The 27,722-nt window shown below is 44.2% G+C and overlaps 1 protein-coding gene across 2 annotated transcripts; it reads left to right on the forward strand.

Moving 5' to 3' along the window:
• Positions 1–248: 248 nt before the first annotated feature.
• Positions 249–26,830, forward strand: PSAT1 (phosphoserine aminotransferase 1). 2 transcript variants are annotated; one of them, XM_014573324.4, is made up of 10 exons: positions 277–405; positions 812–914; positions 2,966–3,026; positions 6,309–6,378; positions 7,568–7,773; positions 9,252–9,424; positions 12,474–12,643; positions 19,443–19,571; positions 23,455–23,592; positions 24,270–26,830. In XM_014573324.4, exons 4-10 carry the CDS (start codon positions 6,311–6,313, stop codon positions 24,373–24,375), a joined length of 990 nt encoding a protein of 329 aa, XP_014428810.1. In that variant the 5' UTR covers positions 277–405; positions 812–914; positions 2,966–3,026; positions 6,309–6,310; the 3' UTR covers positions 24,376–26,830. The 2 variants fall into 2 exon arrangements, with proteins under 2 accessions (XP_006122537.1, XP_014428810.1); XM_006122475.5 differs by lacking the exon at positions 812–914 and having other exon boundaries at positions 249–405.
• The last annotated feature ends 892 nt before the right edge of the window (positions 26,831–27,722 follow it).

Raw genomic sequence — 27,722 nt, forward strand, 5'->3', positions numbered from 1 at the left:
GGGAGCGGCAGGGGAGCGCCGAGCGAGGCTAGGGCTAGCACTGACTCGCAGAGCTTCGTCCCGGGCATTCTCCTCACCCCGAGTTTATTGCAATCTCTGCACAACTTTGCATGGGGGGGGGAGAAAGGGGGCGGGACGATCACGCTGCGGGCTCGTGGCCGCTCGGCCAATGACTGCGCGCCTCGCAGCACAGCGACCAATCAGAACGCGGGTATAAACAGACTCGTGCGACAGGGACCAATAGGGAGCCAGGCCGCTGAGTGTGAGTATTGCCCGGTGCTCGAGTCCGCGAGGGACGCAGCGCTGGACCAGGGCAGCAGGAGCAGCGCGAGGCATCGCTCAGCCATGGACGCTGCGAGGCAGGTGGTTAACTTCAGCGCCGGGCCCGCAAAGCTGCCGCGCTCTGTGAGTACCCGGGATGTGCTGCAGCTCGGCGCGGGGGCGCTGGCAGAGGCAATAAGGTGGCTCCAGGCACCAGCAGGTCCCCCGGGAATGGAACGGATGCGGGGGCAGGGGGCGCGCTCGGGCTTGCTGCGAGGGGATCGGTGTGACCCGTGGCTGTGAGGGGTCCGACTCCTGTTTGAAAGCAGAGATCGTTCTCCTGAAGCTCAGACTGTGGTTACGGGAGAGCTCCCCTCTCAGGATGCTGGCTCCAGTGCCTACGGTTTATGCAATTCCTGCATTGCAGGTGACTTGTTTTCCTGCTCGCCCAAACCAAGTGGGTATCCACTAGCCCTCTCCCCTTGCCTGCATGCATGTCATCGATGATTAATTTTGTTCTAAGGTGAGAAACGCAGTACCTTGCTTTCAGGCACGACGCTTTGGTCAGTTTTTGTGGCATATTGCTGTTTGGAGAAATGGGCAGATTCCCATTTGGCTGTCGTCATTGCAGATCTGCAGATTTGTGAATAAATGTAAGATGTAAAAACAACAACTCCTCTGTACTACTAACATATCAGCAAGTTTGCTTTCTAGAAATACATCATAACTGCTGGGAAAAATAAATGGTCAAAGTAATCCAGTTCTAACTGCAAAATCTGATAATTTTGTAAGTAATTGTTGGATACACCACTTTCAGTGTGGAAGATAAATATTTGCAGATACTTAAGTTTCACTACAGCAGATTAATGCTCAAGATACATAAATAAGCACACTTGAATCAGTTTTATATGAGTGACATGATATCTAAAATATAGACACAACCCTTTGGAAAGTTGCATCAGCAGCTATCAGTTATCCAGTTACATCTGGGAGGAGGAGTGGTTTATGCTAAACTTAAAGCTTTCAGTTTTCCACACAATGGTTATGTAGTGTCAGCATTTTTGTCTTCAAGCGTTCTGTGTCTGGATTTGTTCTAATACATTCTTGTTATGTAGCTGCTGTTCTTTCTCAATGTCAGTTGTCTATGGAACAGCGTTTAATGGAATTTCTGGAAATGTTTTGTAGTATATCTATTGTAGCTTATCTATTGTACAGCATTTGGACAGTTCAGGAAAGCACTCCCTCATTAATGTTACTCTGTCTAATCCTACAGTTATTTAACTGCTAAGTATGAGTAGTCATGTGAAGTATATGGAATTATTTATGTGACTCTTTTGTGAGCGAGGGGGAGAGGATCAGACACTACAATTTGTTAGTCTGGTTTTGCCCCCACTGGTTTGAAAATTGCAATGGACTGTTTCACTTCACTTTCAGTAGAGCCTACTCCTGCTTTTGTGGCATTCCCTAACTCCCATTGAAATAAGGGAATGCCAGGAGTACGCTGTTGACTTTTGCAGGTTTGTTTTAAGATGGTAAGGAGGGGGAAAAGAGAAGCATATTCTTTTTGAAAAGTAATCTTCTCCTCCCTCTTCTCTTTTTAATACAAATACTCCTGAAATAATGTTACTAATACATGAACAGCGTTTTAATTGAATTCTTAACAGATCTTTTATCTTGCTTGTCTTTTGATCATTTTTCCCTCCTGAGCAATCTATATGTGCTGTCCCCTGGTCCAAAGTTCAGTCTGCAGATGTCAAAAGTGACACTCTCTTCCAGATAAGCCAGTTGGTGACAACCTGATACCATTAAAAGATCATCCAGATTTCTTATTGAGAAGGCAGTCTGCTTAATTTGTACAATTCTCTAGTCTAGAGCATGTTTCCTTGGCAAATACATAATTAGTGTGCTTATATTTGCCAAGGTGAGCTCTTTGTGGAGTTCTTCACTCCTTTAACTTTCTTTGGGGAGGGACAGAATTTTTTGTGAGTTAAGAATTATTCTTCAGCTGCAGGCAGCATGGTTTAATGATTAGACCCTAAGTGTAGCTCACTGGTGAGAATATGCTGGGGCATCAAGTCTTTTAGGCCTGAACTTTTAAAAGTAACCTGTGGTGTGGAGTTGGGGCGGAGGGGAGAGGAGATAAGAGGGGGAAGAAACTTATTTTATTTTTGGGTGCCCAACTTGAGACACCTTAAAGAAATTTGTGGTCCAAAAAGCAAGCCTTTTGAAGTTGCCTTTGCATCAGTGACTCAGAATTCAAAAGTTTGCTTCTGTCCATAACTGTCAGAACCTTAGTTTCCCCATCTGTAGAATGTAAATAATACCAGTTTGCTCTTATAAAGCATTTGGACATCCTCGAACAGGAGCTAATATATGCTCCAAGTGTGTTTTTTATTAAATCATCATTAGAGCTGGAAAGGTCTAGTAAAACCATGCACGTACCATAATAGTCTGGACACTGAATCATAGAATTATGACAGTAGATGAAGAATACTCACAGTGGGGTCATGATTGATTTGATTATCCCATCATATGATAAACCCTTAACTAATAGATAAGGTGAAGTTATAGTAGTATCTGAACTTTCAGTAATTTTATAATGAACTGAGAAATGTCACATTGCCTCAGTATGCAGTAGTTGGGATATTTATGCTCCAGCATTGACACATTCAGTAGTGCCAAATTGATTGTTTTGTTTTGTTAGGTTTTGCTGCAAGCACAGAAAGAATTGGTGAACTATAAAGGACTTGGTATTAGTGTTCTTGGTAAGACTTTTTTTTTAAATTCTGTTTGTTTTATTGATTTTAGAAGTTTAGCTTGATCGAAATGTGTAGCTCAAAAGTTCTTATACTTATTTCATAATCTAAGTGTCCCATTTCCTTTTAAAATTTCATATCCTTTTAATTTTTAGAAGGACCTTTGAGTCCTGAGGATCTGCTTATACAGGCAGTCCCCGGGTTACGTACAAGATAGGGACTGTAGGTTTGTTCTTAAGTTGAATCTGTATGTAAGTCGGAACTGGCGTCCAGATTCAGCCGCTGCTGAAACTGACTGCCAGTTCTGACTTACATACAGAATCAACTTAAGAACCCCAAGCGTCCCCAAGTCAGCTGCTGCTGAAACTGATCAGCCGCTGATTCCAGGAAGCCCGGGGCATAGCAACTCTGCCTCGGGCTTCCTGTAGTCAGCGCTGGTCAGTTTCAGCAGTGGCTAAATCAGGACGCCTGGGGCAGAGCAGCTGGGGTGCTGCTGGGTTGCTCCAGTAGCGCCGCTCCTCGGCACTACTGGACCAACCCAGCAGCACCCCATCTGCTCTGCCCCAGGTGTCCTGATTCAGCCGCTGCTGAAACTGACCAGCAGCGGCTGAATCAGGACCAGAGCAGCTGGGGTACTCCTGGGTTGGACCAGTAGCGCCCAGAGCGGCGCTGCGGGACCAACCGGCAGCACCCCAGCTGCTCTGCCACAGGCGTCCGGAGAAAAGCCTAGTCTGCTGGGGGGGAAAGGGGGGGACGTACTAGCTGCGCACCCCCCCACCCCAGCAGACCAGGAAGACACGGGCGGCGGACCGAGACGCACCACGGTCCCGCCGCCTGGGTCCTCCGCGGCTTTGCTCCCAGTCTCCCTGGTCTGCTGGAGACCAGCAGACCAGGGAGATGGGGAGCAAAGCCTCTGAGGACGCCGGCAGCGGGACAGCCGCGGGGCGTCTGGGCTGCCTCGCTGCCGGCTTCATCCGCGGCTTTGCAAAGTCTCGGGGAAGCCGGCAGCGGAGCAGTCCAGGGCGCCTGGGCTGCCTCGCTGCCCGAACCCCCCCGCAGCTTTGCAAGCCGCGAGGGGGGGGGGGGGTGGCTCGGGCAGCGAGGCAGCCCAGGCGTGCCTGGACTGCTCCGCTGCCGGCTTCCCCACGGCTTTGCAAACCTGCGGGGGGGCTCGGGCAGCAAGGCAGACCAGGCGAGCCTGGACTGCTCCGCTGCCGGCTTCCCCGCGGCTTTGCAAAGCCAGGGTGGGGGTGGGCTCGGGCAGCCCAGGCGCCCCTGGGCTGCCCGAGCCCCTCCGCGGCTTTGCTCTGCGTCTTCCTGGTCTGCAGACCAGGGAGACGCAGAGAAAGCCCCAGAGTATATGGGCGGCAGGACCGCGAGGTCCCGCAGTCCGTGTACTCTGGGGCAGCCCCGTTCGTATCTGCGGATCCGACATAAGTCGGATCCACGTAAGTTGGGGACTGCCTGTATATTGTTTTCCTCTCTACGCTAATCATCCAGAAGAAGGCTATGGAGTGACATATGGACAGATTTTTTTTATATTTTATTGAACCTACACTGAGGCCCAGAAGCAAGGAACTCAGCCAGTCATAGCTAGCATTTCTGGATCTTTGTGAGATGTTTGTTCATTAAATTTGACAATGGAGAAGAAATGTCTTTTTAGTACCCCTGTATTATATTTGTATATATTGTAGAAGCCTCCCAAATTTATATGATGCTGAGTTTGTTCCCACTTAAGAAGGAAACGTGTCATCCCATTTGCTGTCTTTTGTGCCATATGCATGGCTGTTCAATTTTCAGAGCCCAAGCTTGCAAAACAAAGTTATTCAGTGCACGTTATTTTAAGGACCTTAGTAGTCTTGCTTGATAGGATCAGGGCCTTATTTTGTAATAAGTCATGAACTTCAACATATATGTAGTGAGTGAAGTTCTGATAATGAGAATTAATATGAATGATTCTTTGCTCTTCAACAGGATTATGGAACAAAGAAGCCCCTTAAAACTATGCTTTGGTTACAGAGCAGCTCTATACAGGCAGTCCCCGACTTACGCGGATCCGACTTATGTCGGATCCGCACTTACGAACGGGGCTTTCTCGAACCAGAGCTCGAAGGCAGTGGTCAGCCACCTCGACCTCCGGGGCGAGAAAAGCTGCTCCCGGTGCCCCTGGTCTGCTGGGGACCGTCTCCAGCAGACCAGGGGCACCGGTAGCAAAGCCGCAGTGGCGGCGGTCCCGCGCCAGAGCAAAGCCTCAGAGGCAGGCACCCCGCCGCTGCGGCTTTGCTCCCCGTGTCCCTGGTCTGCTGGGGGGGAGGGCGCAGCTAGTGTGCCCCCCCCCCCCAGCAGACCAGGGTTTTGTTGTGGACCCTGGGGCAGAGCAGCTGGGGCACTGCTGGTTGGGCACTACTGGACCAACCCGGCAGCACCCCAGCTGCTCTGCCCCAGGCGTCCTGATTCAGCCGCTGCTGGTCAGTTTCAGCAGCGGCTGAATCAGGACGCCTGGGGCAGAGCAGCTGGGTTGCTGCTGGCGCAACCCAGCTGCTCTGCCACAGGCGTCCCCAAGTCAGCCATTGCTGAAACTGACCAGCCCGAGGCACAGTTGCTCTGCCCCGGGCTTCCTGGAATCAGCGGCTGATCAGTTTCAGCAGCAGCTGACTTGGGGTTCTTAAGTTGAATCTGTATGTAAGTCAGAACTGGCGATCAGTTTCAGCAGTGGCTGAATCTGGACGCCAGTTCCAACTTACATACAGATTCAACTTAAGAACAAACCTACAGTCCCTATCTTGTACGTAACCCGGGGACTGCCTGTACTGAGAATAATAAGGGAAAACTATACTTGAATTGTTTCCAAAAACACAATTAAAAGGGAGGGTGTTAGAGAACGGACCAGTAAGTCTGGAGATCTCGGTTTTAATTCATTCTGCGACTGCTTTGAGGTTTTGCGCAATTCACTGGGCCAGATTTCAAACTTTGATGGCTAGCTCCACAATTAGCTATCTTAAAAATTTTCCCTGAACTTCAGAGATGTAGCGCACCCACGTATGAGATGGAAATTAACTGATGCCTGTCACATCTAAAAGTCAGGTCCCTTATTCGGCTAAACTTCTGTGTTTGAAAAATCAGGGGATAATACATACAAGGTTTTTTAGTGGGAACTATATGTGAACAAAGTATTAAATATTAAGTATTGTAGTTTACATCGGGGATAGCTGGCTTATAAATGTTTTAGAAACTCAGTTTGTGTGTTATGGTTTTATTTCACATTATCTCTTTTTTTTTTCTACCCCACAGAAATGAGCCATAGAACATCTGATTTCTTAAAAATTATAAACTCAGCTGAAACTCTCTTGCGTGAATTGCTGTAAGTTTTTAAAAACTAAACTCTTAATATGAAGGGATTTCACATAAAAGCACCATTTTTCAGATATTATAGTGACATAAACTGACATTCCATTTGCTAGTTTTGTTTTATCATAGTATGTAGGTTAAACTTTCCATATTTTTTTAATAAAATCTGATTTAACTCAAAATAGCATGTTTTAAAAACTTATGTCTCTAATGATTATAGATTTCATAAAGGACAGTGACCATGGTATATTGGGAGAAATTTGTTCATTCACAGAAACTGCATGTTCAAATTAACTGTGTAATGCACAAAAGCAAGAGTGCAGATACCTGCATTCATAGATTGACTGGAAACTTGGGTGTATCTTAAGATGATTAAGCGAGAACTTTCTGTCTACTTGTGATGCTTATCTTTCTGATACTAAAACGAATGTGTGTATTTGTATAACTTATAGGAATTTATTTAAATCTTTTGTTATAATATCTCTTCATATAAAGGTTTTTTTTTTTAAATTGTACACCTAAAATTCAAATGGAATTGCACAGTTAATTTGAACATGCAATTTCTGTGACTGAATGAACAAATAATCAATTTACATGCATCTGGCAGTTTGTGCATGCAAATCGGACACAATTGCACGTACAAGTGTTTCAATTGTATTCTTAAACTTGAACTCCACTTTTTAAATTAGTTTAATTGTACAGTTATCAGAAATCTGTCTTGACAGTAGTCTAGTCTGTAAACCTTTGCCTTCATGAGTCTATTCTTTTTTATCCAAACAGATTACTTGCATTGTCAGAAACATATCTTACAAGAAATGAAAAAGTATGGGTTTTTTTCTTTGAGACTAACGATAAACAAAGCCATTCATGAACACTAATTCTATTGTAGTACATATACCCCATCTTACTTACTGTTTGTGCATGTTACAATAGAATTAGTACTAGTGAAAGGCCTTGCTTATTGTTAGTCTTACAGAAAATCTTCCTTATTTCTGACAGTCTTAAAATCTTTTATATTGACCATTGAAATGGCTCCTAATGACTAGATCAGACTAATATGAAGCTAAATTAACTTTTTGCTCTTTAAAATGACTCTACCTAGAGCTGATAAATCTTTCACAAGACTTTTGTGGTAAGAGTGTCCTGAATCCTGGGCATAGTTTTGTTTGAAATAGAAAACTATATTTCCTTCTTTTACACAGAAATATACCAGAAAACTACAAAGTCATTTTCCTCCAAGGGGGTGGGTCTGGCCAGTTTAGTGCTATCCCACTTAACCTTATTGGACTAAAAGAAAGAAGATGTGCAGATTATGTGGTTACTGGAGCATGGTCAGCAAAAGCAGCTAAGGAAGCAGAGAAGTATGCCAAAGTGAACATTGTTCATCCTAAACTTGGAAGTTACACAAGTAAGTTGATGTTTAGCTTGTTGCATATCAAAATACAGTAAAACTCCGATGGTCCGGCATCTGATGGTCCGGTACTCCTGATGGTCCGGCACCATCAGGAACCCGGAAGTGCTCCGGGCAGCCGGACCATTGGAGTTGCTCTGCCCCCAGGTTCCCCGATTCAGCCGCTGCTAAAACTGACCAGCTGCTGAATCGGGGAAGCCGGGGCAGAGCAGCTGGGGTGCTGCCGGGTTGGTCCCATAGTGCTGCCCTCGGGGCTGTGGAACCCAACCCGGCAACACCTCAGCTGTCCCCGTTTCAGCTGCTGCTGAAACTGACCAGCGGCTGACTCCAGGAAGCCCGAGGCAGAGCTGCTCTGCCCTGGGCTTCCTGGAGTCAGCCCCTGATCAGTTTCAGCAGCAGCTGACGTGGGGACACCTGGGACAGAGCAGCTGAGGTGCTGCCAGGTTGGTCCAGTAGCGCCGAGGAGCGGCGCTGCGGGACCAACCCGGCAGCACCCCAGCTGCTCTGTTGCAGGCGTCCCGATTCAGCCGCTGCTGAAACTCACCAGCAGCGGCTGAATCAGGGACACCTGGGGCAGAGCTGGACTATCGGAAGGGGGGGCCATGAGGGGGTCTGGGGTGGCATCTCCCCCACCCCACCTCAGACCCCTCATAGCCCCCCCTTCTGATAGTCCGGCAAATCTGATAATCCGGCACCCCCTGGGTCCTAAATGTGCCGAATTATCGGAAGTTTACTGTATTGTCTTTTCTCACATCTAACAAGATTTCAAGTAGCGCTAGCAGAACAATTCTGCCACATTTGAATCATTTCAGAAAGGTTGTCAGATTACTGAATAGAACCAGTTAAATAGTGGAGTGCCCATCCTTTTTGAGTTGCCAGCTGCCATTAGGCTGTTCAGTATACTCCTTTGAGGAAGGAATAGAAGCCCCATCACGGCAGGACTTTTAAAACTAGACTGAGCTTAACTAACAACTGTATGGTGGGGAACAATCCTGTCTTTGACAGGGAGATGGGCTGGTTAATTAGATCGGCCTTTAGCAATAAGTTATGTGATTTGATGAATAATCTAAATTGGTATTTTTTCAAACTGAGGTCTGCTGGCCCCACTAACCAACTTTTCCTCCCGTCCCTCACAGTGTTTCTTGCACACTAAAAGTCCAGTGGCACAGCCGGGCCAAGGCAGGCTCCCTACATGTCCTGGCTCTGCTTCACTCCTGGAAGCAGCCAGTGCATGTCAGTGGCTCAGATGGGTACACATGTTCTAGGGCAGTAGGTTTTCTTTTGTACGTAGCCTACAGGTGAACTTGATTTGTTGCCGGTAAAAATAAATCATTACCTAGTGTACTGAAACCACTCAGTAGCAATTTAAAGTTCAATGTCAAAGTATAGCTGCTCACCAGTAAATTTAGTGCTGATTCTAGCTGTCTTCAGTTGTAACCTTTTTTTTTCTTTCTTCTTCTTCTTATCTGTCTCAGAAATTCCTGACACAAGCAGCTGGAATCTTAACCAGGATGCCTCTTATGTCTATTATTGTGCTAATGAGACCGTTCATGGTGTGGAGTTTGACTTTGTACCTGATGTCAGAGGAGCAGTCTTAGTTTGTGATATGTCATCAAATTTCTTGTCCAAGCCAGTAGATGTTTCCAAGGTACAGTATCCAACACACTCACTCTACAAAGTGGATTAGACAAACTTGGATTAGACAAATCAGTGGCTGGACTGTGTTGGGCATTCTCCAGTCCCACTGAAGCTGTAGAAGTACAGGCCTCCCTTTTTTTTTTTTTTTTTTTTTTTTCTAAGGTGCCATGAAGGAATTAGAAGCAAAATGTTCAGACGCGAGAGCCTAATTGGCTATCTTGTTCCCTGAGAATTGGACACATCAGATTATATTTTAGTGCTGAGTGCTTAGCACTGTACACCATACTAAAAGAGATGCAGCCATGGCCTCAAATACCTTAACCTAACAATCATCTGAGACCTTGTCTGCAATGATTCCTTCTCTACACTCCGAGATTAAGGTGTTTTTTTTTCCTAGCACCAGATTTTGTAATGTTGAAGGTGCATCTTTCCACTGTGCACAAGAATTCTATGTCATTCATCCCCAGTCGGGTGGCTACCTTCCACTTTGAGAACAATGCACTGTGGTTTGTTATCCCACAGTTGCTCCTGCTTCTTTGCATTCTGGTTTATGGTGCATGCTGGGATCAAAACTGTGCAGTAGGTGATTCTGGGTACATATGGTCAGTGTCCCATAATGCATTCAACTTCTCTCTTCCTGCCTCATCCCTGCTTGAAAGCAATGGCTGTCTTTTTGCACCCTTTTTCCCATGGTTACCCATGCAACCATCCATTTGCTTCCTTTGTCTTCTGGCTTGACTGCCTCGGCTCCTTTATTTTCATGCAGTACTGCTGGGCATCCCTGGCATATCCTTTCTCCTATGTGACTCTTGCAATCTTGGCATAGATAGGTGTGTTTCCTTAGCTGGTTCATAGTTCTGTGAGAACAGATTTCTCTACCCACACAGTAGTAAGGTCCAGGATCGCCTGCATGCTCTATGCTGGTGATCATTTGCGTGCTAGGCATTCATGGTCAGGTTTACTTCTGAGGTGTGCTGCCTTCTCTGAGGTCTGCTTGCCACACTGGCCGCAAAGGAAATGAAATTCAAATTTTCCTGGGGCTTTTCAACTCTGCTGCCTTTTAGGTGCACAGGAAAATCCTGGCCAGAATGGTCACCGTGGGATGCTCTCAGAGGCCAAAAACATCGACTTTCACAGTGCTGTATCTTCATTACCCTGACGTTAACCGCACAAGGTCAAATTTAGCGTTGCTCCTTGTGAAAAGCTGGAGTTCCGAAATCTGCTTTAATGATTGATGGAACGGCTTTGATGGTGTAGACTCATTGTTTAGAAAATTGACCGAATGCATGGAAGCTCAACCTAAACTCCCAGGCTACGTCTACACTGGCCCCTTTTCCGGAAGGGGCATGTAAATTTCACTAGTCGTCGTAGGGAAATCCGCGGGGGATTTAAATATCCCCGGCGGCATTTAAATAAAAATGTCCGCCGCTTTTTCCGGCTTTTAAAAAAGCCGGAAAAGAGCGTCTAGACTGGCTCTGATCCTCCGGAAAAAGTGCCCTTTTCCGGAGGCTCTTATTCTTACTTCAAAGTAAGAATAAGAGCCTCCGGAAAAGGGCACTTTTTCCGGAGGATCGGGGCCAGTCTAGACGCTCTTTTCCGGCTTTTTTAAAAGCCGGAAAAAAGCGGCGGACATTTTTATTTAAATGCCGCCGGGGATATTTAAATCCCCCGCGGATTTCCCTACGACGACTCGTGAAATTTACATGCCCCTTCCGGAAAAGGGGCCAGTGTAGACGTAGCCCCAGTGTATACCAGGCCTAAATTTTTCTACTGTGTTGTCTTAAGTGATGCTGAAGTGGCTCTTGAGTATTAGCTTTTTCTTCAAGTGGTTATAAGAGGGGACAAGGCATCAGAACTTCTGGATTCCAATTTTTATTCTGCCATAGACAAACTCTATGACTATAGTAAAGTCATTTTAATCTTTGTGTGAGTTTGTCTGTCAGTAAAACAGGGTTATGACACTGACCAGTGTTTAAGTGTGTTGATATTCTTTCATGAAAGGCACTATGGAAGTATGAAGTATTATTGATTTGCGTACTACTTCACTTAGGCTACGTCTAGACTACAAGCCTCTTTTGAAAGAGAGCGTCTAGACTATGAGCAGATTTTTCGAAAAAGCGAGCCGCTTTTTTGAAAGAATCTAGATGCTCTCTAGATGCTCTCTTTCGAAAATGCACATTTTGCATTCAATAGCGCCTTTTTTTGAAAGAGTACTTTTGAAAAAAGGCGTTATTCTTTGTAAAATGAGGTTTACCGTGATTGAAAAAACTGCCGCGTTCTTTTGATTTATTTTTGAAAGAATGTGGCCACAGTCTAGACGCAGGTGAAGTTTTTTTTTTGAAAAAAGGCTACTTTTTTCAAAAAAAACCCTGTAGTCTAGACACATAGGCGTTTGACTTTCCATATCAAATTGTGCTGAGGAAAGGAGGGTCAAATAGTTTCTTCTTTTTTGAATTTCATCAAGTCTCCTTTCTTTTTACTACAAGTAGCCAGAGGTGCTTGGCCCTGCCATGAGTGGAGGGGACTGGACTTGATGATCTCCCAAGGGCCCTTCCAGTTCTATGATTGTATGAGGGTGTCAGTTCTAGACCACTGGGTTTGTTGAAAATGCTGCTATTTGTTATCAAGCAAATTGTTTTGGCAGTACAGACATTCAGAGACAGGCTTCTCTGTGAATAATTTCTATCTACTGGTTGCATTCTTGGTAAATAAAGTGAAAGGAAAGGAGGGTCAAATAGTTTCTCCTTTTTTGAATTTCATCAAGTCTCCTTTCATTCCTCCATGCTACAGCTGCATTAGCTGAAAGAAGTTACTTAATTTTGACAGTACAGACAAATCAATATTTACATGTGTTAATCAAATGTGGAAGTGACTCCTGAAATCAAAATTGAGCCTCTCTTACCCCCAACCCTCCAAAAATGGGATATGTTTTACTAGCCATTCAGATAACACTGCAAATGTATGCATGTCTTTATAAATATCAAGCGACAGAACTTAAAATATTTAATAATCTTGAATAAGTCATTGCTTCTAAGAAAATCCTTTTCTTTCTGTTAAAGTTTGGGTTAATTTTTGCTGGTGCCCAGAAGAACGCTGGCTGTGCTGGTGTAGTTGTGGTAATAGTGCGCGAGGATTTGCTGGGATTTGCGCTCAAAGAATGCCCTATAGTATTGGACTACAAAGTGCAAGCAGGAAATGGCTCATTATATAACACTCCTCCATGCTACAGGTAACCTATTTCTCTACCAAACTACTAAGCTAGCATATGCTCCTGCTGTCAGAAAAAGTTCCAAAAATTAAACATTCATTTGCTATCAGGTCACAAATAGGCAGGAGTATGAAGTCCAGTAAATCAAATAATTTGTCTTTGAGTGAGGGAACGACTACTGTAAGCCCCAATCCTGTGGCTTTAAATCAGGGTTGAAGGAGGGAATTGAAAGAGGTAATTACTCAGCATGTATATTTTTTTAGATAATGCCATGCAATACTAAGTTTAAGGCCAAATTCTGGGCATACCATAAATTGAAATAAGTCCAGCAAATTCAATGATGATGTCTCAATTGATGCAAGGGATGAATTTGGTCCTCAGTCTTCAACCTCAACCAGTCTGTCCAGATTTATATATCATCAGCAGATAAACTTAAGGCCCAGATCATCCACATGGGAAGAAACCTACATAGGGAATTGATAACTCCCTGAAGTAAGTTGTATGGAGTTTCCCACAAAACCTTCCCTCAAAGACCAGGGTTTACTCTGCTTTCCCTCCACCTGCCAAAGCCGCCAGCATCTAAGACCTTAGACCATGCAGATTCCCAGCAGCAAACTGAAATCCAGAGCCATCTACACACATACGTTTTGTCTTCATAGCACATCCAGGGTCCCCTTTCTCTGCCCATGGAATACCTCAAGCAATTAAACCCATGGAGGGGACAATGCATATCCCACCTCTAGATTGCATGTCCATCTCTTCCTAAACCCCCTTCTTCCCTTGTCTGGATGATGGGTGGGGAAAGAAGGTTAGCTATAGTGGAGGATCCCTTCAGCAAACACAGCTTTATGCCCAAAATATCCAAGCTACAAACTTCCTTTCAAAGTGCATCTTGCACATCTGAATCCCTCTATCTTCGTTGCTGGAAAATGACAATGGCAGAGACTTATTCTTTTAAATGATCTTTTTTCTAAACCATTATCTATTGCAACATCATTTACTACAATAGATTCAAAGGTGAGACAGAAGTCAAGAGTGTGAAACCTGGCGTCTAGGTGATTTTTATTTATCAGGCATCTGAGCATTTCATATTAAATTTGCACAGATTACCACTTCGAGATCAACCTGGCATCTAAAAATAAAACTGTTGGTTCTGCTTTATAATCCTCACCAGCAATTGGGATCATAGTCAGAATGTGTCTGGCAATTTTATGTATATATGAAGCACAGCAGAGTACCGTTTGCTCTGCGTAGTGACACTATACTGCTAAGATTAGAGAAAACAGCCTTGCTAATGGAAGATTACAAAAGAAGGGAGGAGTGGGCCTACGTGTGTGTGTGTGTGTGTGTGTGTGTGTGTGTATATATATATATAAAACCTTACATTGATGTCAGTGGGATTGGAAGCATTTCCTGTACAGTTGTGCAGTAAAAAGGTGATTTAAAAAAATACAGCCATTGGTCTAATTCAAAACTCACTTGTTAGTTTTTTTAAAGCCTTTTTTACCCTTTTTGCTCAGTTCAGCTGCTTCCGCTGTTACCTTGTGACTCATTTTTTGCTGAAGCTCACTCACTAGGCTCTTGCCATTGTGATGCCGGACTATTGGAATTTTACTGTATATACTAAGTTACCAGTGATGTGGGATCTATAACTTTGAATTTCCTGAATTTTGCAGGCATTAAATGAGAATTACAGTACTGATATGAAATAGGACTTATTATATTAATTAATGGATGACTAAATCTAGACATACTAATTTCAGACTTTGTGGGTCTGGAGCTGTGTACTCCAAAGTGCACTATACCCTGTAGAGCAGGGATGGGCAAAATGTATCCAGCCACCCCAAACCACTGGATCTGGTCTGCCACTGTCCTGCAGCCCAGTAGAAATCTCCCTGCCTTCTGTGCCCCCACATGCCACTCAATGTATCTGGATTTGTGGGGCATGTGCTCTTTGCGTAAAGTGGGGGTACTGAAAGCCACTGAATCAAACTGTAAATCGTGTATAATGGAAACCATTTCAAGTCTGGGGCTGCTGCAGCACCCCTACTCCTGAAGTTGCAGCACGTGTGTGTGTGTGTGTGTGTGTGTGTGTTTGAGCTTTGCATGCTGCCCTCACACTCAGCACAATCTTGCAGCTCTCATTGTGCTTGTGGTGCAGGCATCCCACAAAGTATGCTCCCCGTCCCACCCAGGGCGTGCGGCGCAGAGAGCACATGTCCCCTGAAGCTGGCTGCTTTGAGGGTTCCACTGGGCTGCTGGCTGGCAGCCACCCAGGTTAGCACCTCCTGTCCAGAGCCTGTATCTGGCACATTGGCCTCTCCTTCCCCCACCCCAACCCTCTGCTCCTGCCCTCCTGCACCGCCGTTCCAGGTCACAGCCCAAACCCTCAGCACCCTAACCCCCCTCCTTTTCCCCCAAACTCCCTCCTAGATCCCCTTGACCACTTACAAAGTTCTTGGAGTGCTGTTCCCTCCCCCCACCCCCTTCCCTCCATCAAAAATTATTGCCTATCTCTGCTATAGAGTGTGCACATTTGGAATGGGTGGCATTGGGTCCCAAAGACTGGCCCTTCTGCTGGGTCCCTTGTGAAGTCATCTTTAAAAGTTGGACAGATTGTTCAGCAGAGGAGGGAGGGTTGACCTTGTCGATATAAAGGGCTTTGTACATCTCTCTACATATTTGCTCTCCCTGTTTCCTTAACTATGTAGCTAAGTGTTGTGCATGCTTAGTAGGCTGTTTTTACTAAGTACCCACTTATTTTCCTGCTTGCCAAATTACATATTCTGCTTTGAATACTAAGTATTTGGACATGCTAAACTTTAAATCCAGACCATTCCTGGGGGGTTTTTCACATGCAAAAGTGTTTTCATTTGAAAAACAACAACCCATCATGCCTTGGAACTTAAACGGTGTTGATTCCACATTTGAGATGCAAACAAAAATTCATTTCTGGGCTGAAAAGAATATTGAAAAATTTCAGTTGGTGATAATTGCATACAATGTTATAGTTGAAAAGTTACTTCCTGAATGTCTGTTAATAGCATCAAGTGGAGCTCCCCCATCCATAGGATGAAGCAAGGTAACTGCCCTGGGCCGTGTGCTTCAGAGGCATGTTGGGAGGGGAGCTGGTTCTGGCAGCAGGAGTTGGTCCTGCTCCTCTGCTTTTGTTTTTGTCTGCAGGCTCCCCCTCACTTTCTTCTTTCCCCTCCCCTCCAAGCTCTAGCTGTTTTGCAATTTTCTGCTCTTCCCTCTGCTAGAATTGCCTGCTGGCTGCTGCAGGGTCCTAGTTCTCCACCTCACTAGTGCCATTCCAGCAGCCTGACCTGGCCTACCCCTGCCCTTCCAGACCTCTGCCTTGGAGGGATGGACCCTTGCCTTTTCCAACAGGAAAGCACAGGTGAGTGCCAGCAGCCAGTCTTCATCAGGGCCCCTCGCCCGTAGTCCAAATCTTGTGTCCCCTAGTGTGCTACACCTCCCACTTTATCTACCCTTTCTTCTCTCTCCCAGCAGGGCTGTGTGTGTGAGAAAGGTGGGTTCTTGCCACCAGGCTCCAGGCCAGAGGGCCAGCCCTTATCATCCTCCCGCCTCATGGTCCTCATCTTTTCAGCTTTCAAGCAGCAGTCTCAAGCCTTGGGGTTTCCCTCCCCAGAGTACTAGGATTTAGTGACTGACAATTCTACCACCACCCACCAGGGCTAGCGAGTTACAGAAAAACAGCAGAGGGTTTCCACTAACTCCCACTTATTTTATGGCTTTAAAACTCAACCTTTCTATGTCCTCTAACTGCTTACCCTGATTGCTTGGAAATCTGTCTCCTGGGGATGCAGAATAGCCCTACTGATCCACATTTGGGGTCATTTGACCAAGTGCTTCTTGAGTTACAGGATGCTCCCCCAACTTCTGCTAAACTGAAAGTGACATTCTAAGGATTTCTGGATGTTCTCAGACAAACTTCATTGAGAAAAATGGAGTGAACTCATCCCACCATCAGTAAACTAAGGATAAGTAAATCACAACCTTGTTAGACAAAAGGAGTTTAGCAATAGATGCCTGTAGGGTGCTGCAATTTGTGATTCATGGGTGATGGCATTTTGATTTTGAAGAGAATGTAATCTGTCTTGGGGAAGGGAGATTTTGGCATGTGAATGCTTCGTGGGCAGGAACCAGTATTAGGAATCTGAGGAATGGAGAAATTGGAGGAAGAGTGGTGTGGGCGGAGGGGATTTGTTGTGGGGATGGATGTTAGGGGAGGAGAAATTTGGGAGTTCAAGTGAGGAATACATTGTACCACCTGTGTTCCATGTAAGGTGAGTGCTTGGGTGGCCACCCAAGAGAAATTCCAGTATCACCCATCTGATTAGCACTGCACCTAGCGCTGGCAGCAGGTGTTTCTGCTGGTGGTGCACATGTCTCAGTGCACATAACAAAATTCACTCTGCACATGTATGGAAAAAACTAGAGGGAACACTAAGCACCACCCAGCTCTTCCACTGCATCTCTGACCCTCTGCACTTCTCATGTCTGCATGCTCTTGCTTTTCTAGACTCCCAGTGCACCCTAGCTCTGCACTCCAACACCCCTACACACCTAGCTAGCATACAATGACTGTCACTAGCAGGCACAGAGACAAATGGACAAAATCTAACTTTGGGTTAGGAGAATTCTTCCCTGAGGGAACAAGTACTGCACTTCAAGCCCTTCAGTTTCTTAAATCACTTGCCTTCCCAAACATAGCATTAGCAGACAGGATTTTGCTGACAATCCCAGTCACGGTGGCTTCTGGAGAGCGAAGTTTTTCCAAACTAAAAACTGCATATGGCCAACTACCTCTCGAGAAGCTGGGTGGACTTTCCATCGGGACGAAAGATGCATCCAACCAGGATCTGATAGCAGAATTTGCTTCAAGGAAGTCCATGAAGATAGATTTTAAAATACTGTATAAGCAGTATAACACTGATCATGATCAGTGAGGTTTTTTAATTATATGAACTTCATTACGATTATAAAAAGAACTACAAACATAATTATACAGCTGGGTGTTATCAATATTTAATCTGCAATATTTAATGTTAAGGGGGAGTGTCTCCATATAGGTGACTTGCCCCTTGCTCCGTTAGGGATGGCTCTACTTCCCACCTGGTACTTGGCCAACTTTTACTTCATGCCGATGACCCACATTGGAGGATGTTCCAGGATTCAAGGTTTAATACTGACCTAAATTTTGGCAGGATACAGATCTGTTTGGCTTGGTTTTAAAATGCCTTTTTTTGTAAGAAAACAGCAAAGCTTCTTTCCTTTCCTTCTGCCTCACCCTATTCTGTTCCAGAGTTAGCTGGCAAATAGGCAGGAAATACTAACCAAATTTGCATGAGCTACTTAGCAGAACATTGAATTAAATTAATGTAATGCTGATACTCTTAACCTCTTGGCACTAAGAGTCCTGACTTTCTGACACTAAGCTCCTCTGCTAAAATTAATAGCAAATTTGCTGGAGAAATCTTATTTTTCAGTTCCAAGGATTTATTTTCTATTTAAAGCCTCTCCAGAACCATATTTTTGATTGGCGTGGCAGAAGGATATGGAATTTTATTTCACTGACAGGTTTAAGAGCATCACTTAGAGCTTAGACCTCCAAACCTTACTTGCCTAAGTAGTCCCACAGACTTGGCTAAGTGTGGGCTATTTGTAAAATGTATCCTATGCAATCAGCCAGTGCAAGGACTATGTACCACTTAAACCTTCAAAAGCATGTTTTTGATGCATAGAACTCTGCATAGGGATAAATGACACTCTGCTGCCTTGAAGATTGCAGGCGCGGGCCCATAAAGCTGTTCTGTTAATTTATAACAGGGAGTCCATAAGCTCACTCCTTTCATGATGTGTTTCGGAAATGTTTAAAGATTTAGTATCCAAGGAGAAATTAAAGGTAGGGATGTTAAAACAACCTCCTCCTAGATCCCTATGAGAGAGATTTGAAGGGTAATGTTGTCTAAGCACTCCCTTGGAAACTGTAATGGGAGGATTAATAAAACCAAACCTGTTGGAAATGTGCCATAAAAACTTGTGAACAGTTTATGTAAAATGGTGAAGCGGTGGGAAATGCCTGACTTGAACAAGCAGAGTTTTGTAGCCAAAGCACAAAAGCAAAAGGCTTTGTGGGGGTTTTATGTAATACTGGGTAGCTGGCTTTGAAACAGCTGATCTGTAGCTGTGTGAAATTAACAGGCTCTGTGCTTAGGGTTTGAATTGGCATTAATGATTATAAAATATTTGTTACCAGGAGGATAATTGTTTAATGTGAAAAATAACTTTTTAGATGACAGTGAGGTCATGGACATTTGTTTAATGGTCATAAATATAAGACTAGATTTCTGGTATTAAGCAGGAAGGTACAATGCAAGAGCATCCACAAAGCTTTGTCAGTGTAGTGGCATGGGTCTAGAACACATTTGCTGGTCCAGTTCTGGAACTCCCTGAGACTTCTAGTAAAATTGCTTGTTGCAGTTCTGCAGTCCTTAGAGGCAAAATGTCTAAATGTGGGAGTCAGGGCCGCTGATCAGGAGGGACGGGGAAAGAGGGCAGTTGCCATCACACTTATGTCACTTATGAAGTTAAAAGCTACTTTAGTTTGGCACAAACATTTTACCTGTTTTAAAATTGCCATTATTGGAAATGTCCAGATGCCAAATGTTGTGAGCTATTAAAAACAATAATATATCTCCATTTAATTGTTGAGACATTTTTCTGAATGAAACCTGATTACTTTTTCCATTTTCGGAATATTATGACTTCATAATGTTTTCTTTTGTTTATTCAGTATCTATATCATGAGCTTAGTCCTGGAATGGATAAAGAACAATGGTGGGGCTGCAGCTATGGATAAACTGAGTTCAATCAAATCACACATGATTTATGACATTATTGACAGTTCCAGTGGATTCTATGTGTAAGTTGCAATGACTTATTGTCTTCATTTTTAATACTTGTTATATTGTGTTCACATTTTACAAATTTCAAAACCAGTGAAACTAAAACATTGCCAAATGATAAAATCATGGGCAGTGGGAGGAGAGCTAACTGATGCAAACATTACCATAAACTCCTCTTCTCTGGTGAATATTCAAGGACAAATCTGAATCTGTTGCATTGAGATGGGAAGCAATATCTTAGCCTGTACAGCTCAATATGAGTCAACAGTGTGACACTGTTGCAAACCTCATTCTGGGATGTATTAACAGGAGTCTTGTAAGCAAGACATAAGTAATTCTTTTACTCTACTCTACACTGATTAGGCCTGATCGGAGTATTGTGTCAAATTCTGGGCACCACATTTCAGGAAAGATGTGGACAAATTAAAGAAGGTCCAGAGAGGAGCAACAAAAGTGATTTAAAGGTCTAGAAAACATGAGTTGCGAGGAAAGATTGAAAGAACTGGGTTTGTTTAGTTTGGAAAAGAGAAGACCGAGAGGAGACATAACAGCTTTCAAGTATCTAAAAGGTTGTTACAAGGAGGAGGGAGAAAGGTCATTCTCCTTTACCTCTGATGATAGGACAAGAAGCAGTGGGCTTAAATTGCAGCAAGGGAGGTTTAGGTTAGACATTAGGAAAACCTTACTGTCAGGATGTGTAAGAACAGGAATAAATAGCCTAGGGAGATTGTGGAATCTCCACCATTAGAGATATTTAAGAGCAGGTTAGATGAACACCTGTCTAGGATGGTTTAGATTGGGGTGAGCAATAATTTTTGGTGGGGGCCATTCCAAGATTTTGGAAAGTGGTCAAGGGCTGCACTTTCCTGTGGAGGAGATGTGGGGTCTAGGATGGAGGTTGGGTGCAGAAAGGTGCATGGGGTAAGGGACTGAGATGTAGGAGATGGTGTGAGGTCTGAGAGAGAATTTGGGTGAAGGAGGGGGTTGTGACCTGGGTCCGGGTATTGTAGTATAGGTTAAGGGAGGGTGTATGGATGCAGGAGAGGATTCTGTCCTGGGGAGGAGTGTAAGAAGGGGTACAGGGTCTGGGAGGAAGTTGTGACCTGGGGAAAGGGGGTACAGAGGGTTTGGATGGTGACCTGGAGGAGGGAATTGGGTGCAGGGGGGGCTGGGGTGCCAGAGGCAGGCTCTGGCTGGGAGGCACTTACCTAAGTGTCTCCTGCCCACCAGCCCTACAGCATCCCCAAGGCAGGCTGGGCTTCCTGCCTGCTGCAGCCTCAGATCACTTTAAACTGCAAGTTGCTCCTTCCATATAGCTCTCAGCTCCGGGAGGGGGAAGAAGCTTCACTGCTCCTGTCCTCAGGGGTGGCCCGTGGATGTAGGCAACCATGGCAGTTGCCTAGGGCGCCGCGTTTAATGTGGCGCCCAATGATGACATCATGCCATTGAGGGCTGTGGAGGCGGGGGCGCCGATCGCACATTCCGCCTAGGGTACCAGTTGCTGGCAGCTCTCCTCGAGCCACTCCTGCCTGTCCCCCACGCCAATCTTTCAGTTCCCATTGGCTAGTTTTGTCCATCCAATAAGAGCTGAAGATTGGGCTGAGGTCAGGGAGCTCACACGAAGATTCCCCCTGCCTACAGAGAAAAGAGCTGCATGGACTGCACTTTAAACTGCAGCAGCTGTGTGCCTGAGGGTCCCAGCAGGGCTATTCACAGTCCAGAACTGGTGGCTTGGTGGGCCATCTCTGGCCTCTGGACCATATTTTTCCCAGCCTTGGTTTAGATGGTGCTCAGTCCTGCCATGATTGCAGGGGACTGGATTTGATTACCCCTGGAGGTTCTTTCCAGTTCTAGGATTCATGGGCTGACCCACAAGTCCCGTGAAGGCCTCTTTCATTGTTGCACCTGAAGTGTCAGCAATAGATGTGATACATGCAGACCAATGAGATAATTATAGTCAGTAAATTACAGCCCTACAAATGATATATTACATTAACATTCTTGCATAAAGCATATCTGAGTTAAGACATTCATATCATAAACATATTTTCATAAAGCATATGGACCAAATAAAATCAAGGTAAAAGACTGAAGTGCCGCGTGGAGCCTGGGGCCAGTGGGGACTCCTGTACATTTCAAAGGTGGAACTCCTGTACATTTCAAAGGTTGCTGTGCCTCTGCCCCCTGTCACGGAACTGGAGCTTGGGGGAGCTGGCTTTTAAGCTAGCATCCCCCAGAGACAGCAAGCGGGGGAGGGGAAGAGGAAGTGACTAGTCTGACTAGTGTGTTATAGGGATGTAATCGTGTAGTCAATTAACCAATAAGCAAAAGCTTATAGGTTAATGCTATAACTACATGCATCCTCCCCTCCCCCCCCCCCCAACCTGCCAGGACATTTTTTAGAAGGCTGGCCAGCAGCTCGCCTCAGTCCTGGCTTGTGCCAGGTCTGAGACCCACCCCTGCTGCAGCTCTGCATTTAAGTAGTTCCAGCTCACACTGGGTCTGGGAGCTCAGACTTCCTCCCACCCTACCCTGGGACAGGGGCTGCTGCCATTCCACATTGCTGCCTCTCTATCAGAGGCACAAAGGGAGCTAGTTTTTAAACTGGCTCTCTTCATGGACTAGCTCCGCCTGGCACCCCACGCTGCTGCCTCTGTATCATGGAGTGGCAGGGGGCTCCTCAAGAGTGGGGCCTGAGCACACTGGTTGCTGGCTCCACTTCCAGGCATTATAGAATAGTCAACTAACTCATAAGAATTCATGAGGTTAATCGACTATTCTATTAACCGATATTTAACATCCCTAGTGTGTTGACTATCCAATAAGCTTTTGCTTATCGGATAGATAACTAGTGATTAGTTGCTTACAGCCCTAGTAGACAGGATGCAGGGGAACTGCTCCAGCCCCCACCGGTTTACCGGTCAACAATTCACATCCCTAGTGTAGATGAGGGAGAAGTTTGACCATGGTTAACTACAGTGTTTTAGCTTACCTCAGCCTAGCCCTTAAGTATGTTTTCTAGCCACCCACTTACAGTCTGACTCCATTTGTCTCACATCAAGTCACTGGACACACAACTACACTTTTCCCAGTTATGTTGCACTTGGTTGATTTGACCTGTGACTCCCCGTGTTAAACAATATCGCTCCTCTACACGACTATTGTAGGTATTCTATAGTCAGAATAGATGAGTGATCAGGAGAAATCCAAGCCTACCACCGCATATAGATCTCTTCAATTACCCAAGAGCGCGCTTGTTATTAAGGCACCCATTGCGGGCTGACTTGCTCTACTCAGATTTCTCTGTGATGTTGATGTGTCATAGAGGATGGTCTGCAGTCGATGTCAAACTCTTCTACTTAAAGTGACCATACATGTACCTAGCTTTGACTTTTTCCATGCTACTTGTGGGCCCTTCTGAATAGATTTTGAATGGGTCGGGGTCAATGTACAGTCAACACACCTTGGCCAATGAATGAATCTCACCTGTAACTGTGACCAAAGACAGGCAATGTCACATCACTGACAGCTGCCCTCTTACCAGATTTGATGATGGCCTAAGGGCTCCGCACTCTGCTGGAGAGGCTGCTGCAAATGGGCTTGAGAAATACTACACTGAAGAAGAGGAGTGGAGAATACAACAGAATATTTAATAATACTAAGGTGCTACAGGACCATTGTTTTTATTTTATTTTATTTACAGACTAACACCCCTCTGGTGTATTTCTAAAATCATCATTCAAGTCATCCATGGCTGAAATGACAGGGCAGACTGACTTGCTTGGCTAAACACATGTGATTATTCAGGCAAATACATCCATGGTAACTTCAATAGAAGGTTTTAAAAAGCACCTAGATGGAGGACAAAATGTAATAATTATATTTTTGCAAATGTTTCAGATGCCCTGTGGAGAAAAAGAGCCGAAGCAGAATGAACATTCCATTCCGCATTGGCAATGTTAATGGTGACGAAGCTTTGGAAAAGAAATTCCTTGATAAAGCTGTGGAATTGAATATGATTTCTCTGAAAGGACATCGGTAAGTACAGTCCTTGGATGAACTCATTTATTATAACCTGTTTAGGGTTACAGTGCAAAATAAGACAAAATGGTTGCCATTCTCCCCCAGTATAATATATATATAGCAGCACTGTCATCTGAGTGAGAGCATTGGGACAGGAAGTCCTGAGGGTGTAATAGGAACTACTGCTTTTTTGGGCTTGAAAGGATAGCAAAACTCCCTCCCGGGGGGGGGGGGGGGGAGAGGAGGGGAAGAGAAAGAGAGACAGGAAAAATGCTCCAATGTAAGCTGACATATATATAAAAACCCAGCTCTTTATAAATACATTTTCTTGAAAAATTTAGTAGTAATTGAATTGCGCTCCCCATTGTCAACTCTTTCTGGCCAAGCAAACGTTTTCATAGGTAGGGATTCCTTGGGATATGAAAAATTATTTTAGAGGTTCCTCCATGGGAAAAGGGTTGTGAATCACTGTACTAGAACAAAGGAGGACATATAAGTAGTTAAAATAGATGCTCGGTTCCCATTGACAACAAAGAAAGTTTTGTGAATATATCAAAAGGCAGAATGTCCCCTCCTGTTACCATGAATATGAATTATTACCATATACTGAGGGAAAGATAGCTGTGTGTAGTCAATGGTAAGGATATCTTTGTTGCTATGTACAACAATAACAATTTTTTGTTCTCATTCAGATCTGTGGGAGGAATCCGTGCTTCTTTGTATAATGCTGTGACAATAGAAGATGTTCAGAAGCTTGCAGCGTTCATGAGAAGTTTCATGCAGATGCATCAGTCATGAATGTTCGTGAATTAGCGCAATGCTGCACATCTCTGAAATGAAACTTAAAAAATTTGACAGTTATTATGATGCTGCATAAAATGCACAATTTTAGCAAATGAGTTTAGTTTAGTTTATATATCTATTGTTGGTAACTAAATGAGGATGAAGGGTCTAATCCTACAGTTGCTTGAGCATCCTCAGCTTCTATTTAAATTGATGGCACTCTGTACCTGACAGGATTGGTCCTTAAATTTGCAAAGCAGTTAACTTGATTTGCAAATTAACAATGGTTAGTATTGTAATATAATGTAGTTCAGATTCTGATGTTTGTTACACTGCTGCAAATCCATGGAAATCAATGTGTTACTATGGGCTTACACAGGCGTAATTGTGATTATAAGCTATCCCACTGGTATAGAGAAAAATCTTGTCATGTTTTGTTACCCTGATTTTTACAGTTACAAATAATTTTTTAAATGAATTCCTTGTTCTCACTAAATTTCAGTAGTGCTTGGTACCATGTGCTTCTATAAGAAGAACTTCAAAACTACTACGAATGTGCAGATGAGGCTAGAACTGATGGCAATTTGAGAGTACTTGGTTGGTATGTCAAATACATTCCAAGAATGCATCTCTATAGTCTGTAGGGAAACTGATGTCTGCATTTCCTGACTTCAGACCTTCCTTTTGATCGTTACTCACCAGTATGATGCTCACTGCCCTGAGGAGTCCCACTGACTTAAATGTAGTAGTAAGGATTACTGTAGTAAATGTTCATATGGTTAAGGCCTTTTATTTGTGTTGTCATGTATAGATGTACCACAATGTACATGTAGTGAAATCAATGTGTAAGATGTTTGTTTCTGCATGCGTTTTGTATTTGAAACCAGTGTAGGGTATTAATTTTGAATTTGTGTGTTTTTTTCCCCTCCCCACAAAAACTACCCTAATTTTAATTCAACCTCCTGTTAAACTGGACTCTCGATGAAATATCTGGTTACAGCAACCTTCTCCTTGCTGACTACCCCCAATCCCATCTTGCTCACTAGAAGTTCAGATCATAGCAGCTAAAATAGTTTCTCTTGCCTGCTGTTCGGATCATATCTCGTCCTTTTCTTAGTTGCTTCGTTAGCTTCCTTCATCTTCTGCATCACTTCTGCTGTCTCATCTTCCATGTGGGGTTCTGAATAGATTCAACTGGTGCACACTTTTGCTGCCCTCTTGCTTCCTTCATACTGCCAGGGAAAACTCCATTCCACCCCACCAAGCCCTTCATACTATTCCCACACTCCACATGCCTTATTCTTTGCTTTCATGGGCACCTAAAACTCTCTTTCTAACCCAGGTTTCAGGATCTTCTTTCCACACACAACTTTTCTTGAAACTCCTTTCTTCTGTATCAGAGGGGGTAGCCGTGTTAGTCTGAATCTGCAAAAGTGGTGAGGAGTCCTGTGGCACCTTATAGACTAACTGAAGTGTTAGAGCATAAGCTTTCATGGGCAAAGACCCACTTCGTCACATGCATCTTTTCACATGCATCTTGTTTAGACTGTGGTCTCATTGGGGGTGGGAAAATGTCTTTAGCTTTTATATAGTGCCAAGAATAGTGTTGAAGCTTAAGGCTTTGCTTGCACTAGGAAGGTTTGGCAACAAAAGTGCTGTTGACATGCTAAAGTTGCCAAAAGTGAAAGAAAACCAATCAAACCAGTTTTTCTTCTCCCAATGTTGATATTTCATGGCTACATTGGTAGCACTCTGTTGATAGAACAAAGCAATGTGGGTAAATAGCCCACAGTGTAGTGCTGTGGGAAGGCAGATCTAATCCTTGTGCTTCTTGGGATTCCCTTGTAGCATTCTGTGCTAAGGAATGTCAAAAAAGCACAGCTGTCTCTCCAGCCCTCCCTCTGTAGCAGCAGAACTGATTATTTTCTTTTTGTTCCCTAAATAGAACAGCTCACTCAGTTGTCAGATACATCCTGGAGCTTTGAAAGGGGATGGGTGCATGCCATCAGGGCAGCAGAGATCAAAAAACATTGAGCACAACCACCAGGGCAGGCATTGTAGGATACTGTCGGAAGTCAATTTCCGCAACAAAACAAACAGCAGAGTCCACAATGGCTCTTTGTCGTCAATAAAGGGAGGAGGAAACACAAAAGTCTCTTGCAGGGGTGGCCAAAACTGGGTGTCTTTCCTGAAAAAAGCTGCATTGCAGTGTAAATGCCTTCATTTTTTTGTCCCCAAAAGGCAGTTTTTGGTGACAAAATGTGCCAGTGTAGAGAAGCCCTTAATAATCACAGTGATGAACCACTTCACTCCTATGTAATTTCACTGAACTCAGTGAAGTTACATCAATGATTAATTAGATTTTGATTTAGAGGTAATGATTTTATAACCGCTGTTTTAAGAACTGATTTACGTTGCCAACTTACTGGTTTAATTTGTGGAGAAAATAAAGATAACATTGAGCGAACAACGTGTTTGTTTTCTTTTGAGATCTTTTGAGCTATTTTTTCTTCTTCGTGTGGGAATAAGAAGTAAATACCTTTTTAAAGCATTTCATTCCCAGTCCTGCTTATAGAGTAGTTTGAATCTTTCCATTCAGATTGGCATTTGCCATTGAAAGGAGCATTTGCCATGACACTCACCAAATTCAATTTCAGGCTTCCTTTTCCAAATGTCCCAGCATCATTTTCACTCTCATGCAAACTTCTTTCAATAAGAATACACTTTCCATCCCTCCCCAGTTCAGCCGCCCTTTTCTGCTAGGACTGACTTCCTTCCTGTGTCATAAAATAAACTAGTGTTGTAGGCAGCCTATCTCGGTGGGGTGTGTGTTGATGGGCTTGTTCACCACTGACTCCCTTTAGCTAGCAGCTCCTCCAGATTCATTCAGTACTTACTATTGTCTAGGACTCTGGATTTGCAGACAACAAAACAAGTGGGAGGCAGTCATGGTGTTAAAGGCAGTCAAGTGAAAGATTTTTTGATTGTGAGGGGTGATGGGAAGGCAGTTGGCTAAGAGGCAGTTAGTAGGGATAGAATACCGGTGAAAGGATCGATGGATTAGACACCATTTGCTGTTATTTGTAGTCACCTGGAACATAAAAGATGGGGTTTGTTTGTTCTTTAAAATGATACTCTTAGGTGGTATGGATGGCAGGGATAATTTAACAGTAGCTGGAAAGTTGTGATGGTCAGAGGTAGAAGTTATCTCAATCCTGCTTTCAGTGTATGTGGTTTTAAGAAGGGGCATGTGGAAACTCTGACAATTCCCCTTCCACATATCACTTACTACAAACCAGCATTTTCACCACTGAAATGTTACTTCAGTAAGCTGCAGCTTTCTGAGGCAGAGACTGACACAG

The sequence above is a fragment of the Pelodiscus sinensis genome, chromosome 6 (genome assembly GCF_052426305.1).
Source record: "Pelodiscus sinensis isolate ZL-2025 chromosome 6, ASM5242630v1, whole genome shotgun sequence".
Taxonomy (NCBI): domain Eukaryota; kingdom Metazoa; phylum Chordata; order Testudines; family Trionychidae; genus Pelodiscus; species Pelodiscus sinensis.

Coding starts and splice junctions, on each gene's coding strand:
- PSAT1 (XM_006122475.5), top strand. CDS start 346: ATGGACGCTGCGAGGCAGGTGGTTAACTTCAGCGCCGGGCCCGCAAAG. Junction 3,027..6,308: donor ACTTGGTATTAGTGTTCTTG/GTAAGACTTTTT, acceptor TCTACCCCACAG/AAATGAGCCATAGAACATCT. Junction 23,593..24,269: donor ATTTCTCTGAAAGGACATCG/GTAAGTACAGTC, acceptor GTTCTCATTCAG/ATCTGTGGGAGGAATCCGTG.